At 38.6% G+C, this 16,954-nt stretch overlaps 1 protein-coding gene across 1 annotated transcript in view; it reads left to right on the top strand.

Annotated features, from left to right (window-relative positions):
- Nucleotides 1-16,954, top strand: part of LOC126425234 (DNA topoisomerase 2-like) — a 154,221-nt gene that overhangs the window by 70,229 nt on the left and 67,038 nt on the right. The window contains exon 16 of the mRNA XM_050088193.1: nucleotides 1,765-1,964. Within this exon, the coding sequence (XP_049944150.1) occupies nucleotides 1,765-1,964 (200 nt within the window). The remainder of the gene's footprint in view (nucleotides 1-1,764; nucleotides 1,965-16,954) is intronic.

Here is a 16,954-nt window from a genome sequence, read left to right as displayed (position 1 = left end):
CTAAACTTCATGCTACCTGCAACTTTCTGGTGGGTGTGAACCCTTCACTACTGTAGCTTCATGTGGTGGTGTTCACCTTGGCCTTCATTCGGTTTCAGAGGACAGTACTCCAGCCTCGCTCTTATCGCATTCAATTTCACGACCTTCACACGGAATTTCTCGGCAGTACCTTTGTGTATGCTGATGGTTCTCATACTGACTGGTGTCAAGTGTGCCTTCATCATTGGCGTTGATGTTTTTTGATATTGGCTTCCGGCACACTGCTCGGCAGAGCTCTTTGCCCAGTATCTGGCCACGCAATACATCATCCGGCAACACAGGCTTATCAATTGTCATCTGCTCAGGCTCTGTGTGCCCTTAAAAGCCTCTGTCAGCTGCACACCGTCCATCCCTTAGTACAACAGGTCAAGGAAAGCTGTCACTTGCTCACTCTTGGAGACATTGTGATGATAGTGGGTTCCTGGTCGCATCAGTCTGACAGGGAACGAGGCTGTGCCAAGATGTGCTGGCTGTGCACCAAGGCATGTTTAGCCACAAGTTGATACTCATTACCAACAAACACTGTCTGCCTGTGTCCGTTCATGCGAATGGACAGTTTGTTGCTGGTCATTCCCACATAGAAGGCTTCACAGTGTAGGCATGTCAGTTGGTAAATCACGTGGGTGCTTTCACACGTGGCTCTGCCTTTGATCGTGTACACCTTCCGGGCTACAGGACTGGAGTATGTGATGGTGGGAGGGTGCATGGGACAGGTTTTACATCGGGGGCAGTTACAAGGGTAGGAGCCAGAGGGTAGGGAAGATTGTTTGGGGATTTCATAGGGATGAACCAAGAGGTTACGAAGGTTAGGTGGACGACAGAAAGACACTCTTGGTGGAGTGGGGAGGATTTCATGAAGGATGGATCTCATTTCAGGGCAGGATTTGAGGAAGTCGTATCCCTGCTGGAGAGCCACATCCAGAGTCTGATCCAGTCCCGGAAAGTATCCTGTCACAAGTGGGGCACTTTTGTGGTTCTTCTGTGGAAGGTTGTGGGTTTGAGGTGATGAGGAAGTGGCTCTAGCTATTTGCTTCTGTACCTGGTCGGGAGGGTAATTGCAGGATGCGAAAGCTGTTTTCAGGTTGTTGGTGTAATGGTTCAGGGGTTCAGGACTGGAGCAGATTCGTTTGCCACGAAGGCCTAGGTTGTAGGGCATGGATTGTTTGATATGGAATGGGTGGCAGCTGTCATAATGGAGGTACTGTTACTTGTTGGTGGGTTTGATGTGGACGGATGTGTGAAGCTGGCCATTGAACAGGTGGAGGTCAACATCAAGGAAAGTGGCATGGGATTTGGAGTAGGGCCAGGTGAATCTGATGGGACCAAAGTAGTTGAGGTTGGAGAGGAAATTCTGGAGTTCTTCTTCACTGTGAGTCCAGATCATGAAGATGTCATCAATAAATCTGTACCAAACTTTGGGTTGGCAGGCCTGGGTAACTAAGAAGGCTTTCTCTAAATATTTCACATAACAAAACAGGTTGTTAGGTTTTATACAGTCATGGTAACTCCTTGTATTTGTATCAGAGTGAGTTTACCTAAGTTTCTTTGCTGCTTCAGACACACACACACACACACACACACACACACACACACACACACACACACACACCAAAAAAAATGGTGTTATTGAATTGAGACACCAGTACCAGTATCTGTGAAATGTGTGGAATGAACTAGTGACTTAAGATTGCCTAAACATGTTCTGATATTAAAACACTGTTTCAGATTCCATGGTATAAGAACTACAAAGGAGTCATTGAGCCTTTTGCTGATAACAGATATGCTGTGTATGGTGAGATATCAGTCTTAGGAGAGGATAAAGTGGAAATAACAGAGTTACCAATTGGTGTATGGACGCAGACATACAAAGAAAATGTGCTCGAGCCCATGATGGGAGGTACTGAAAAGGTACCCCAACAGATAGTGTAAGTAAATCAATTTACTGTAAGAAAGTTATATATTCCATTTGTATGATAGTAATAGTTGCTGTTCAAGAAATGTTTGTGGGCCGAATGAATATACAGTGGTGTATGCCTTAATACAAATCTTCATAGGAATGTAAATGTGTGTAGGGGCTGATGCTCAGAATTATCACCAATAATCTTTCAGTTAATCTCTACTAGGGAATCTTGACTGACAATAAATTCTTCCCAACTCCAAGGAGGTTCCTGTTAAAGATTTAATGCTGTACTTGGATTAAAATAACATTTCGATTGATGTTTCAACAAGTGTAGTAGTAGGGGCCAGTTTCCAGCTGATGGAAGTTTTCTGTGATAGCATGTGCTCAGTGTGTTGTGCATTCTGCAGGTATGGCAGAGCCTTGTTGAAAAGTAGCTGGTTATGTGCCAACAGCTCTGCCCTCTTCCACATTATCATAGCTATTTTATTTGTGCTCTGGTGTCCCTGACCTGGGAGAAGGTGTGAAGCTGTTTCGCTTTCAGATGATGAGCTGTTCAAAGTTGCAGAAGACGATGCCCTCACAACCTGCACTCTAGCCAACCCTTAAGTGTGTCTGCCATTCTCCTTGGCCATGTTTCAGTGCAATCCAATTTCAATAAATATTTTCTTTCAGGTAATTAACTTGTGTGGCTTTGACACTCGTAAATATCAAATAATGAGATGGCAGCATCATTCTCAACTTGTTCTGCTACCTATCAAAAACAGACCTTACGACTTCTGTCAATTCCTCTGCTAATTACAATAAGAAGATAGTGTTCAGGCTTGTTATTGCAACCAGATTTTACCTGAAACTATTTCAGGCTGAGTATCTCCAGACATTAACCAAACGGTTCACATTTTACTCAGAGTTCATTTCAAAGAGAAATTACTAACAATATAAAATCCTTGGATACTCTAAAAGCATTCTAGACTTCATACTGCATTGGGTTCTACAGCAAACTGAAGTGGAGTTATGGGATGCTTAACCTGCAGGTAACTACTACTTCAGCTGCATTCCATGTTTTCTCCAACATCCTGAGACCTCTGAAACCATACTCAAAAACTGCCACATGCCAGCTGCTCTACAGCAAATGCAATCAGTTGCCTAAATTGTGAATTGAATAACACATCGTTAGATTACTTACATAGGTACTCAATTATTTTCTACTTTCGAGGCACTTGCTGTATATTTCGTGTGAGCAATTCTGTGTCATTACAAGTGTTTCACTGTTGTTCTGTCCCTGAGATGCAATAATTTTAAAGCAAGCGCCATTTATCATCATTTCAGTTGCTTAAAATTGTGTGTTTACTGCAGTTATCTCTCATCTGTCTCCCCCACCCTTTCTCCCCTCTTTGTTCTTGTTTTTACATTGCTGAATAAAACATAGTGAAGAAAATGTTGCAGATTAGACTTCTGCCTGCCTAGTATTGTTTTTGCTGGCTCCTCCCCTTCACTTCCTTACAAAATAATGCTTGCAGAGGGAACACACACACACACACACACACACACACACACACACACACACACACATTCCTACATCTGTGGGCAGAATACTTAAGTTCTTTTTATGTGATTGTAGTGTAGAATTTACTAAGTAAGGTTTAGTTCCACTACTTGTGGAAATCTGCTGTGTGTTTTCCAGGACATACATGCCCCAGCACAACCAAGAAATCTGGGAGAAACCCATGAATTTTCTCATCTGTGAGAAGATTGGAAAAACCTTTAAATTTTTTAGAATTTGGGGATTTTACATTGTTTAAGTTTTCTGTAATTTTGATTGGTGAGGACCAATACTCTACCAAAGAATTTTACTTTGGCCTGCTACTGAAAAATAATTTTATTATATATTGAAAGTTTCCTTTATACAAAGGTTTTTCCCAACGTAACAAATTCCTGGAAAGTATTACATCTGCTGCATAAGATCTTAATTTATCTCCTCAAGATGTCTGCCCATGTGTTTTAATATTGTATACAGTGTTCCTCTGTGCCAAGTCTTCTCATTGTTGTACATTTTGGAACCAGGTGGTCAAAGGTTGTCCTCTTCTTTCGCTCTGGTTCCCATTTCAGGATCATTTTTGATATTCTGGCTTCCTTTGTTCATCTTAAATGCTCCTACCACTGTAACTTCCTTGTATCTGTTATGTCATGTCATGTATTCTTCCTCTTACCTACATTCTTTTTATTATTTTCTCGTTTGATTTTCCGTTTTCTAGAAATTCTTGCTGGTCTCCTGCAGAAGTCCATTTCTCAGTTTTGTGCGTTTCAGACTAGTAGTCCATATCTGCACTCCATACATAACTATGCGCTCTAATATAGATTTATATAAGATTATGAATATAATAGAGGGAAACATTCCACGTGGGAAAAATATATCTAAAAACACAGGTGATGTGACTTACCGAACGAAAGTGCTGGCAGGTCGATAGAAAAACAAACATACACATGAAATTCAAGCTTTCGCAACAGACTGTTGCCTCATCAGGAAGGAGGGAAGGAGAGGGAAAGACGAAAGGATGTGGGTTTTAAGGGAGAGGGTAAGGAGTCATTCCAATCCCAGGAGCGGAAAGGTAAGTCGTTCCGCTCCCGGGATTGGAATGACTCCTTACCCTCTCCCCTAAAACCCACATCCTTTTGTCTTTCCCTCTCCTTCCCTCCTTCCTGATGAGGCAACAGTTTGTTGCGAAAGCTTGAATTTCATGTGTATGTTTGTGTTTGTGTGTCTATCGACCTGCCAGCACTTTCGCTCGGTAAGTCACATCATCTGTGTTTTTAGATATATTTATATAAGATTATATATATATAAACAAAGATGAGGTGACTTACCAAACGAAAGCGCTGGCAGGTCGATACACACAAACATACACACAAAATTCTAGCTTTCGCAACCAACGGTTGCCCCATCAGGAAAGAGGGAAGGAGAGGGAAAGACGAAAGGATGTGGGTTTTAAGGGAGAGGGTAAGGAGTCATTCCAATCCCGGGAGCGGAAAGACTTACCTTGGGGGGGAAAAAAGGACAGGTATACGCTCGCTCGCGCGCGCGCCCACACACACACACACACACACACACACACACACAAAAGCAGACATCAATATATAAGATTATTTTGATTCGGTTTATTACATTTCTTCTCCTTAAAATTGAGTTGGTCATCCCAATGACCTTCCTTCCACTGTTAATTCTTTTATTATTTTCTACCTGATTTTTCCTCCATCTCTAAAATTAATCCCAAGTGACAGAAAGTACTGACCTTCTTAATTCTCTTTCCTCTGTGTAGGTCATTTAGATCATAAGTGAGGTATTCTTTTTTTCTCATAATTGTCAATTCGTTTTCTGTATTCCATTGCTAACTGATTACATATAGAATTTGCTTCCTCCCTGTCTTGTGCTATAACTAAATCATCAGCAAATAGTAGGTGATGTAAACAAACTCCATCTTTAATTTATAGACCCATCCCATTGCACGTACGAAACATCTTGGGACTAGTGTCTTTATGGATTTTAAATAATGTTGGTGGCATGGGGCAACCTTGATCTAAATTTCTGTGAAAGTGTATTATCAGTTTTCACTTGGCATGTGTTACCTTTGTATATTTCTTGTTTATTTTAAAGGGCTCTTCATTTGCAATGTGTAATGCTCCCCAAAGTAGTTTTCTCGAGACATTTTCGTGTGCTTTTCTAAATCCCGGAAAATTAATCCTATGTTTTATTTTTTCCCTATGTTTCTGAGATATCTCCTAATGTGAAAATATTGTCTGCACATGATCTACCAGCTGTGAAGTCACATGGTACTTCCTTAGTTTTAAAATTCATTTCCAGCTTGTTTTTAATTATTTTCCCAAAATTTCTCATGTGTCTATAACATAAAATCCTCAATAGTTCTAGAGCTTTTGTGTATATAGCCCTTTTAATACTGACAGTGTTTCTTTTGCTCTCTCAAATCCTAGTTTGCTATTGACATTGCCACATGTCCTGTCCCATGCTTCATTTTTTGCTATCCTTTTTTTTTTTTTTTTTTTTTTTTTTTTTTTTTTTTTTTTTTTTTTTTTTTTTTTTTTTTTTCCTTGTAGATAGTTCTTGTTGCTTTCCATTCATTATTCAACCAGACTGAATGTGTTCCTCTTCTCTTTAGTTGCCATCTCTTTCCTCTGACCACCACTCTGCTGTACAGCTGTAATTGTTTCTCCTTATGTCCAGCATCACTTGCTATATTTATTTAATATAATAGAGGGAAACATTCCACGTGGGAAAAATATATCTAAAAAGAACGATGATGCAACTTACCAAACGAAAGCGCTGGCATGCTGATACACACAAACGCAAACAAACATACACACAAAATTCAAGCTTTCGCAACCAATGGTTGCTTCGTCAGGAAAGAGGGAAAGACGAAAGGCTGTGGGTTTTAAGGGAGAGGGTAAGGAGTCATTCCAATCCCGGGAGCAGAAAGACTTACCTTAGGGGGGAAAAAAGGACAGGTATACACTCTCGCTCGCACGCGCGCGCGCGCACATCTATCGACACAAGCAGACATTTGTCAATTTGTCAAATGTCTGCTTGTGTCTTTGTATGTGCAGATGGATGTGTGTGTGTGTGTGTGTGTGTGTGTGTGTGTGTGTGTGTGTGTGTGTGTGTGTGTGTGTGACAGGAACTGCGCGAGTGTATACCTGTCCTTTTTTCCCCCCCAAGGTAAGTCTTTCCGCTCCCGGGATTGGAATGACTCCTTACCCTCTCCCTTAAAACCCACATCCTTTCGTCTTTCCCTTTCCTTCCCTCTTTCCTGATGAAGCAACCGTTGGTTGCGAAAGCTGTAATTTTGTGTGTATGTTTGTGTTTGTTTGTGTGTCTATCAACATGCCAGCGCTTTCGTTTAGTAAGTTGTATCATCTTTCTTTTTAGATATATTTATTTATTTATATTGTTTAGACCCATAGAGAATCACATAAAGTGAATCTGTGGTTGCTATTTTTCTTGTTTCATCCTCTCACTATGTTAAGCTCGATGTTCTTCAGTCTGTTTTCCAATAGATCTTCTGGGTTGTTCTTCTGGTGCAACTTCCCAGCAGTGGATCTTCTGAATATTTTGAGATCAGTTTGATCCGGACTGTTGTTGTTTTCAGTTTCTGTGAGTATGTTAGAATTATTTTTGTTAATCTGTTGTCACTCAGTCTCGTGTTGTGTCAATTTTTCCGTTATCGTGTTCGAATGTAGCTGATATTCGTGTGTGACCTTTGGAACCAGGATTTTGCAAATGATTTTCCTTTCAACTTTTTTGATGTTGTTGAGATCCCCTTTGTAATTGAGTTTTAGGGTATCTCTTGCCTACAGTGTTTCAGGTTTGATGACAGTCGCATAGTGTCGAATTTTTTGTTTGATATTCGTGCACATTTCGTTGTAGATGTTCACAATTTTCCCATATGCTTTCTGCATTTTGACTTCATGTGCTTTTTGGGCTAATATGTTTGACCACCAGTATTGCATGTGAGAGAGCTTAGCTTCTCTTGTAACAATAATGTATGTACAGTAAAACTTGCTCAAATCAGTACGTGTATTTGGAAATCTGCCCAAACTGTACCAGTATTTCAGTTCCGATGCATTCAGTGCACTTTTATGTGCTGATTTTTTATTTTTTTTTTTACAAAGTTGAACGTGCCTAATGTGGAAATAGAAAGCAAATCTTAGAACATACTTAATAATTGATTGTATAATGTGGAAAGGAGCCTGTACAGTACTACTGTATTACAGTTAGTTATTCACGACTCTACAAGGACATTACATTTAACGCCTCTTGTTACGTGGCGCAAAGCCAAGAAGAGGTCCAGAGCGGCGTTGCTGGGGCAGACATAAAACTGCCCCTTTCTGTGCAACAGTGAATAGGTTGGGCTCGGTGTCGATACTTTACGTCAGTGGAAATGGTTCGTTCGTTAGCGCTCTGTTTGTCAGCTTTCTTGTTTTCCTCATTACTGAGGCACATACAGGAAGACTGTTGTGTATCTACCATCACTCTGCTGCAATGTGCACAGTCAGAGGTGGGTATTGTTCTGTTAAACAGTGGTTTTACCTGGCAATGTCATTATTTTCTGCCAGTTTCAGTTGACTAGTAGCATTTAAAGAGAAATGGTAACCTGATGTCAAACAAACAGTATTGTCCTTAACACTTAACGAAAAGGTTAATGTAATTGAGATGAATGAGACAGACTCTCTCTGCACGAAATTATGTTGGGTTTCAAATGCAGTAAAACACACATTTATGAGGCTTTCAGAAACGGGGATATTTGGGATGAATAGAGGAAAGGGAACGGGCAGATGAAAAGAAAAGCGGAAAAGACTGGAAATGAAGAAATTAACAAAATAGTGTGGGATGGTTCATAAATGCGTGGGCAAAAAAAAACTTAACTTTATCTGGACCCATGTTGCAGAGTGAGGCTCTGAAAGTCGCTAAAGAGCTTGGAATTACAAAGTGGAAGGCATCCACAGGATGGCTGGACAGTTTCAAAGCTAGGCACATCATCGTGTGGAATGGAGTGTGTGGGGAAACTAAGGATGTGCAGGAAAGTGTAGCAACAGAATGGAAGACAATACTTGTCCAACTTCACAATAAAGGATGGCAGCCAAAAACAGTTGCAGGATAGAATTTTTTTATTAAAATTCTTGACCAAGGTTTCGGTACATATAAATATACCTTCATCAGAAGTAAACTTCCTGAATAGAAAGACACATTCATTAGAAAAGCCATATCAACGAAAGTGAGAAACAGAAGCTTAAATAACGGTGAAATTGCTAAAGTAATACAGGCACACAATCTTTAGTACTTACTAAAATTACATCATGCACTGGAGAATAATGAAACAATTATGCCAAAAGGCGTCGTCAGTAATTAAAATATCATCTCCATTTGTACAACATGTGTAATGGGCACAGGATCAAAGCAAACAGTTTAACAATGTTACTTCGCCTATGAACTGTTGAGACACGAGTGTGAAGGCACTAAGGCAGATTGTTTCGCCGAGAGAGGGCACTTGCATGTGCCAGACTCACGCATATTACAATCCATAAATACATACATAAGCGCATCAAAATTATTAAAGGTTGTGTTAATTCAAACTTTGTCTTAATAAATAAAACGTATCACGCCAATTAAAGACATTTATGTAACTAGAAATATAGAACCAAATTTACCTGTGTCCTAGTGTCAAACGGATAAAGCTTGCGCTTGGAACATCTAACGAGAGAGGGCACTACTGTAATGCGCGAGAGTCTCGCGTAACGTAGGCAGTGAAATACATACTAGCGAAACAACCAAAATGTTATAATAAAACGAAACCATCTGTCTGTATGAATAAAACATAGTAGTCATTTAACCACACATACACATTGAAATTCATAATTAACAAACATCACAATATGTAGATCCCAACAAGATAGGAAAAGCGCATTTCACCGGCATCAACAAGCAAGAAAATAGCTCCTAGTCAGCCAGACTATATTACATTAAGGCAATGAGGGGTTTGTTAATTATGAATTTCAATGTGTATGTGTGGTTAAATGACTACTATGTTTTATTCATACAGACAGATGGTTTCGTTTTATTATAACATTTTGGTTGTTTCGCTAGTATGTATTTCACTGCCTACGTTACGCGAGACTCTCGCGCATTACAGTAGTGCCCTCTCTCGTTAGATGTTCCAAGCGCAAGCTTTATCCGTTTGACACTAGGACACAGGTAAATTTGGTTCTATATTTCTAGTTACATAAATGTCTTTAATTGGCGTGATACGTTTTATTTATTAAGACAAAGTTTGAATTAACACAACCTTTAATAATTTTGATGCGCTTATGTATGTATTTATGGATTGTAATATGCGTGAGTCAGGCACATGCAAGTGCCCTCTCTCGGCGAAACAATCTGCCTTAGTGCCTTCACACTCGTGTCTCAACAGTTCATAGGCGAAGTAACATTGTTAAACTGTTCGCTTTGATCCTGTGCCCATTACACATGTTGTACAAATGGAGATGATATTTTAATTACTGACGAAACCTTTTGGCATAATTGTTTCATTATTCTCCAGTGCATGATGTAATTTTAGTAAGTACTAAAGATTGTGTGCCTGTATTACTTTAGCAATTTCACCGTTATTTAAGCTTCTGTTTCTCACTTTCGTTGATATGGCTTTTCTAATGAATGTGTCTTTCTATTCAGGAAGTTTACTTCTGATGAAGGTATATTTATATGTACCGAAACCTTGGTCAAGAATTTTAATAAAAAAATTCTATCCTGCAACTGTTTTTGGCTGCCATCCTTTATTGTGAAGAATTTTAACAGTTGCTGCTGCAGCCATGTTTAAAATCTTGAAACTTGTCCAACTTTTGTAAATTATGACCCGAAATACATGTTAAATTCCAAAGAAACAGGACTGCTTCATTGCGCTCTGCCTTCAAAATCGCTAGCAATTCGTAGTGAAAAGTGCACCAGTGGAAAAATATTCAAGGAAAGACTCGTAGTACTGTTGTGTGGAAACATGTTCGGTGAAATGGAGAAGTAACTGGCGATTGGAAAGGTGGCAAAACTGTGTAGTTTCAAAAACATAGGTGTAATTAAGCTTGCAGTCACAATGCAAAGCAATAAAAAAGCATTCATGGTGAGTGGTCTTACGGAAGAATGGCTGGGCTCTTTCAATACCAGAATGAAGAAAGGAAATTGCCAAGTTCTCTTTTTCCTGCACAGTGCAACCTGCCACCCGAAAGTAACATTATCAAATGTAAAATTGACTTGGTTCCTTCCAGGTTTATCCAGCCTCACACAACCCATGGATCAGGGGTTTATTTACACAGTCAAGTGTCATTATAGGCGATTACTGATGCAATCTCACATTCTTCTTGGTGAAGAAGCCGAAAGTGTGTTTGCTCTTGCACTTCAGTTTCTGTCCTGGATGCTGTAAATTGGATTGGTGTGGCAGTAAAGGAAATCAAACTCAAAACTGTCACCAAGTGCTTCAACAAAGCTGGGTTTGGGGTTCAAGAACAAGACACTTCTGTGGCCATTGAAGTTCAGGAAAATATCGCAGCCATTGCTGAATGAATGCAAATGCAAAACATTTCATGTAGTGCAGATGATTACATTCGAAGTGATGACTTTGTCAATTCACTCCACTTTTGCCTTAGCAACAGATTTGATAGAAATCCACAAGAGAGAGGATGGTGAAGAAGAAATAGAAGAGCAGGAGGAGAAAAAGGAGGAAGAAAATGATGTCCCCAGAAAAATTAATACGCCTGAAAAGCCATTGCATGCATAAACAATACTGTTGGAGGAACATTCGCAACTGAGCATTAAACCAGATGTTGAAAATACCACTGCAGTTGTAAAGTTTTTATTTTCACATGACTAGTTTTGGTCTCTTACTTGCCATCTTCAGATGTCAAACTGAAAATAGCAAGAGGCGGAAGATACTTTTTACACGTAGCAATACACATAAAAAAACAAAAAAATTCTTATAAAAGATTTTTAAAAATATTTCAAAACTGCCGGTCGTGTAAGGTGCTATGAAACCTATGTTAATGCGAAAGTGACACCAGACAGTGCTACAGACGACGGCATGTGTCAAGAAATATACTAAGAATACCAGGACACTTCCACTTCGTGCTGTGATCCCTGAGCGCCGCAGTGGACGTATATGAGGCGCAATGTGCTACCGATGAGTGCAGAGCATGGAGCAGTGGCAAAAGTGCTGCCATCTGTTGACAGGGAAGTCACTATACAAAGTGCAAGTGTCGTGGTATTCTTTGTATATTTCTCTACACAGGCAGTCATCACCTGATGTCACTTTTGCGTTAACATAGATTTCACAGCACCTAGCCCGACCTGTGGTTTCGAAATGAATTTTTAAAATTTCGTAAGAAATTTTGTTTTTTATGTACATTGCTACGTGCAAAAAGTATCTCCTGTCTCTTGCTATTTTCAGTGTGACACCTGAAGATGGGCGTATAAGAGCCTGAAAGAGGTCATGTGATAGTGATAATAAAAGAACTTTACAACTGTAGCGGTATTTTCAACATCTGGCATGCGTAAACAATGTTATGAAATTTGCAGCACATACAAGTTCTCCCAACTAGTTGGAAGTATTGTATGGTGCAAAAAGTTGCTGAGTAAAAATATAGAAATGCTGTGTTATTTATCAATTAGTGTATTTGTTCAATTTACAGTGAATGAAAATATGCTGTGTTGGAGTGAAGGTACCTAAGTACAGTATATGCATAATTAAAATTTTTTACTGTAATTTTGTGCAAGATACCTGACAAATTTTACATACCCCAGTGAGTTTTTTGTAGTCTGGAAACCTGTCAAATTTGGAAAATTATTTTAGCCCCAGGCGATCCCGTTTTGAGCAAGTTTTACTGTATATTAATTTAAACCATTAGCTTTTCCTACTTGTGCGCTCGTGCTACTTGACAGCGATGTTGCTATTGGCTCACATCATCGTGTGTCCTAAGCTCTTCATATGTGCTGTCGATAGCTGGGGAGTTCAGGTGGCACAAGCTATGACTGGCTGACAAAAGCAAGCGGCAGTCTAGATTTCAATGCTTCGGAGGGTACCAATCTGTATTTGATGAAATCTGTGTTCATGCTTTGGTAATACCAAATTAGGCACTGTAAATGTTGTTGCGCATGAAAGATGTTTCTGAAATGCATTGTTTTTTGTTGGGTTTCATTTCCTAAAGTGCTGGGTGGTTACATGCTGATTTATAAAACTTTCACTATTCAAAAAATTTGTAAGTTTTACTGCTCTGAGTGAAAAACTGTTTTTTAAATCCTGGGATAGTGTTTTTGCTCCTGGGAAAAACTGAAATTTTTTTGTCCACATATACTGTTGATTTAGTAGATGACGGAAGTTGCAATCATATTGAACACACAGTAACCCATAGCAGCCACCACATGGTTAGGGCCATCACAATACTTCAGCAGCTTGCAGTGCTGGGGAGAGGCAGAAAATAATATAGGGCATCAATTATCCAAACGCCAGTCATTTGAAATTTCAGTCAATCGAAAGCTTTCCAGTTGTCAGTTTTGTGCATGTTGTCTAGTAATTCCACAGGCTCTGGTCAGGTCAGTTGGGGAAGCTTCCCCCTTCTTGCCAACTGTTGTTGCTGCTGTTTTATGTCGATCTTTGAACCTCGAAACACCGTAGTTCCTAGTTAAGACATAAACAGATTAAAAGTTGTAGGTCAGTAATTGCAATCTATCCATTAATTTACAGAAATTGTTGCAAATGATAAAATTTTTTGGAGTATGAAATCATTTATTGGGATTAGAATATTTACCTTAATGACAGAAGATAACAATTATTTGTCAAATCAGCATATCATTTTTGTTCACTGCAGAAACAGTGTGGTTACTTTTCTTTAGAGTTTTTTATATGGTCACTAGTTTAATTTTATACAAACAGTCCTCTGACAACCAAATTTAACGCTGTTTTTCATTTCTTGGAAATTTTTCACTGTAGATATCTTCATTACAACTTTATAAATCAACACTTATACCTTGACAACAGCCTGAAAACAACTCACAACTACTAATTGCTTTGGCCTAGCATCAGCCCTTAAATAGTTCGTTGGCAATTTTTGGTATTTTCAGTTTTATTACAATTTTGCGTAATCTACAGTCAAAGTTTTGCATACATAATTTCACATGTGACAACAAAGATAACAGAAAATAAATTTTCAATCAGTTGCTTTGTGGATTGCAAAGCAGTCATTTGCTGAATTTTATAAAGTAAACCTCTTTAACAACTAATATTTAAAAATATAAGTTTTTGCTAAAAATAAGTATTTCAATTCCGTGTAATAGTGATGCTACAGCTTAATCAATTTCTTGTAGAAAAGTATTTAAATACTTGCTAAAGACCAGTAATATGAAAACTATTAGTATCTTGATCACATAGTTTCATCATCTTATTCCATTTTATTAAAATACTTCATCCTGTAGATCAAATATATTATATATAATGTTAATGTACAATGATTAAATGTGTAAGTACGTAACGAAGTTATTGTATTGGGATTTTTATTAAAGAGAGTGTTTTGTATACTACAGTGTGGGAGTCTTGCTCTGTTATGTTACAACCTTCACTTGTGACACTTGGTGCTCTTGTTGGCTTGTTCACCATAGAAGCTAAATGCAAAGGCGTTTCTGATATTGCAGTCTTATCTCTGCCTTTGAAAGATTTTTCTTGTTAATTTGGCTGTGCTTGAGACAATAATTTCCACAAGTGTACAGGCATAACTATTAACATTCTTCAATGATTCCTATAACAGGGTTCTTTGATGTTAGGCCTTTGGATGTGGTATTTCTCTTATTATTAGAGTTCTGATAATATATATTTCTAGTTTCTTTATTGATTTTTGAACTCCAGGATGAGTTTTGACCATGGCTAACTGGCCAGCATGAAACATTAGTTGCCTAGGCTTTTGATTGTATTTTTGTAACCTCTAGGCAGCACTATGGACCAAATGATTGTTCACTAACTTACACTTGATAACTATTTGTACAAAAAAATTAATTATGTAACTTCATTCTTTTTTTCTAGCTGGTAATAATTAAGGCTTTGACTACCCGTCGTATCTGCAACATCTTGTGTTGTTTTTATTAGTTTTGCTCTTAGTAATTGCTGTTTCAGGTTGCATTCATATAATCTTCGTCTAAGATGCCTGATTTGTTGCTTGTTTTATTGTGTTAAGCCTCTCTATTATTAGAATTTCTCATAATATAACTTACTGATTAGGGTTATTGTCTGTCTTTGTTACTATCACAAAGAATGATTATTCTGTAGGTTTTATCATACTGTTATATTGGAAAATCTCATTATCTGTAATTGGTATCTGCTGTCATTTATCAGCTTCTGTAACATTGTCTCCTGCCTTTTCATCAGTCAGTGTTATGGTGTCTGGACACCATTGATTGCCATGGAGCATATTGACTGAAAAGGTAAAGTAGTTGGCTGGCTTAACAATACAATTTAAATAATTTTCAGTTTTTAGATGTTTGGAACGGAGTACGGGACGTAATCATCCTCACCATAACTCATTAGTTGTAGCTTGGAGGATAAAATGTAGCTATGTCATGTTCACATTCCCACTGAAACTTACAGGAAAGTATTTGAAATTGGTCTTACTGTCAGTATTGGCTTTATAAGGTGCATGTAAGTTATAACACCTCAGATTTTTTCCTCACAAACTAATCACACACAGACTGTGAAACAAGTGTCACTTCTCGTCATAATCTCCCTGCAGATGTACAAATGTTTCACAATATCGATGCCATGAGTCCGTGGCCGCTGTGAATGCATCTTCAGGAGTCTCGTTTAATCACTGGAAAATTGCTGAAACATTAGCAGCACAGCTAGTGAATGAATGTGCAACTCCAGAGTGTCTCTTTCGTCATCGGAAACATCCAAAAGTCGCCAAGAGTCCTGTTAGGTAAATAGGCAGCACGGGTAATGATTTCAGTTACTGTAATGAAGAAACAGCAGTGTTGTGTACTGGTGTTGGTGAAAGGGCACACACACACACACACACACACACACACACACACACACACACACAGAGCTTTTCCTTGCAATGCTTAAGATATGTTGCTCTTCATAATGTCTCGGTAGGATGCACCTGTCACCATAGTGCCTTTAGCAACAAAGTTTGTCAGTTTTTCACCACTGGTGCTTGCTAGTAATTTTTTCGGCAGTGCTAACTATTGTGTGTTTCGGTTAAATGAACAGGCTTTTTGTTTCCAGATTAAAAAATTGCATTCATGGCTCACCCATTGTCACAATTGATGAAAAGTCAGTCCTGTCCATGGCGGTTATACTCTGCACCCTCATTAATGTTCTGGACTGACCAAGAAAATATAGTGCACGTTTTCTAGATCTTGCGAAAGCTGCCGTTGCCCTTCTTTTCTAGATTAATCCCTCAAAAGGAAGTACAGAGTTGATTGAAATCTCAGCCAGCTTATGTTTGTCTTTGTGTGGTAACTTTATTGGGAAGTTTTCCAAAGATATAGTGCTTAGAAATCAATTTCTGAACATTAAAACTAATGTGAATTTAATTTTATTCCTCTGTGCTGATATTGCAATTTTAATCAAATCATCTGGGATGTAAATGTATTGTTCTGTCATACTAGCTTCAACATCTTTAGGAAAGAGTGAATTGTCAAATGCTACTGAACTTTTTATCTGTGCATTCTCAAGTTGTCGGGTGTACTGGTGGATACGGTTTTCCTTTTGGAGCCTGCAGCTGCAGATAATGTTCGGATTGTCGGACTCTGTGGACAACTGCGGGAGCAGACTGCAGATAGATTGGGAAGGTAGAAGTGTTCAAATTATGGACACTCCACCTGACGATCGGTCAAAGATAGCACTCGCCAAGGGGACGGGATCAAGTTGTGAAAATATCGTGTAACATTGGCAATATGACAGTACAGCTAACAACTAAAGAATGTCCGCAAATTGCTAAAAAAGCATGGAGAATTACTTCTAATCTATAGTTTCTATTTTTAAGGTCAGGTGCTCGATCTAGTTTAATCAGTTAGGATCATTTTGATGATTTGATTTTTTTCCTGTGTAATAGTCTGTAAACAGAAGTACATTTGTTTCACAAGTTCTCTCTCAAATACTTGCTAATAACGCATGATGCATTGTGAATTTGTATCGTAAAAACAAGGCTAATGTGGATTTGGTCCACTACAGCTCTGGAAACAATTGACTACTTTTGAGAGAAAGAGCTATCTGGCTAATGAAAATTTAGCTATGGACTTACTTCAGCACTACACCAAGGAAATGATAGGTTGTCTTGAGAAACAGTAAAAAGGAACTTTGTTAACTTCAACTCTGAGCCCTCCAGATATAGGAATAGATTTTTGATTACTGTAAGTAAGCGTATTAGTCCACATTGTCCATTTAAACCAGTATTCTTATATGTGGATGATAGAAATAT

Source organism: Schistocerca serialis, chromosome 10 (assembly GCF_023864345.2).
Source record: "Schistocerca serialis cubense isolate TAMUIC-IGC-003099 chromosome 10, iqSchSeri2.2, whole genome shotgun sequence".
Classification (NCBI taxonomy): Eukaryota; Metazoa; Arthropoda; class Insecta; order Orthoptera; family Acrididae; genus Schistocerca; species Schistocerca serialis.
This window is presented reverse-complemented; position numbering and strand designations above follow the sequence as displayed.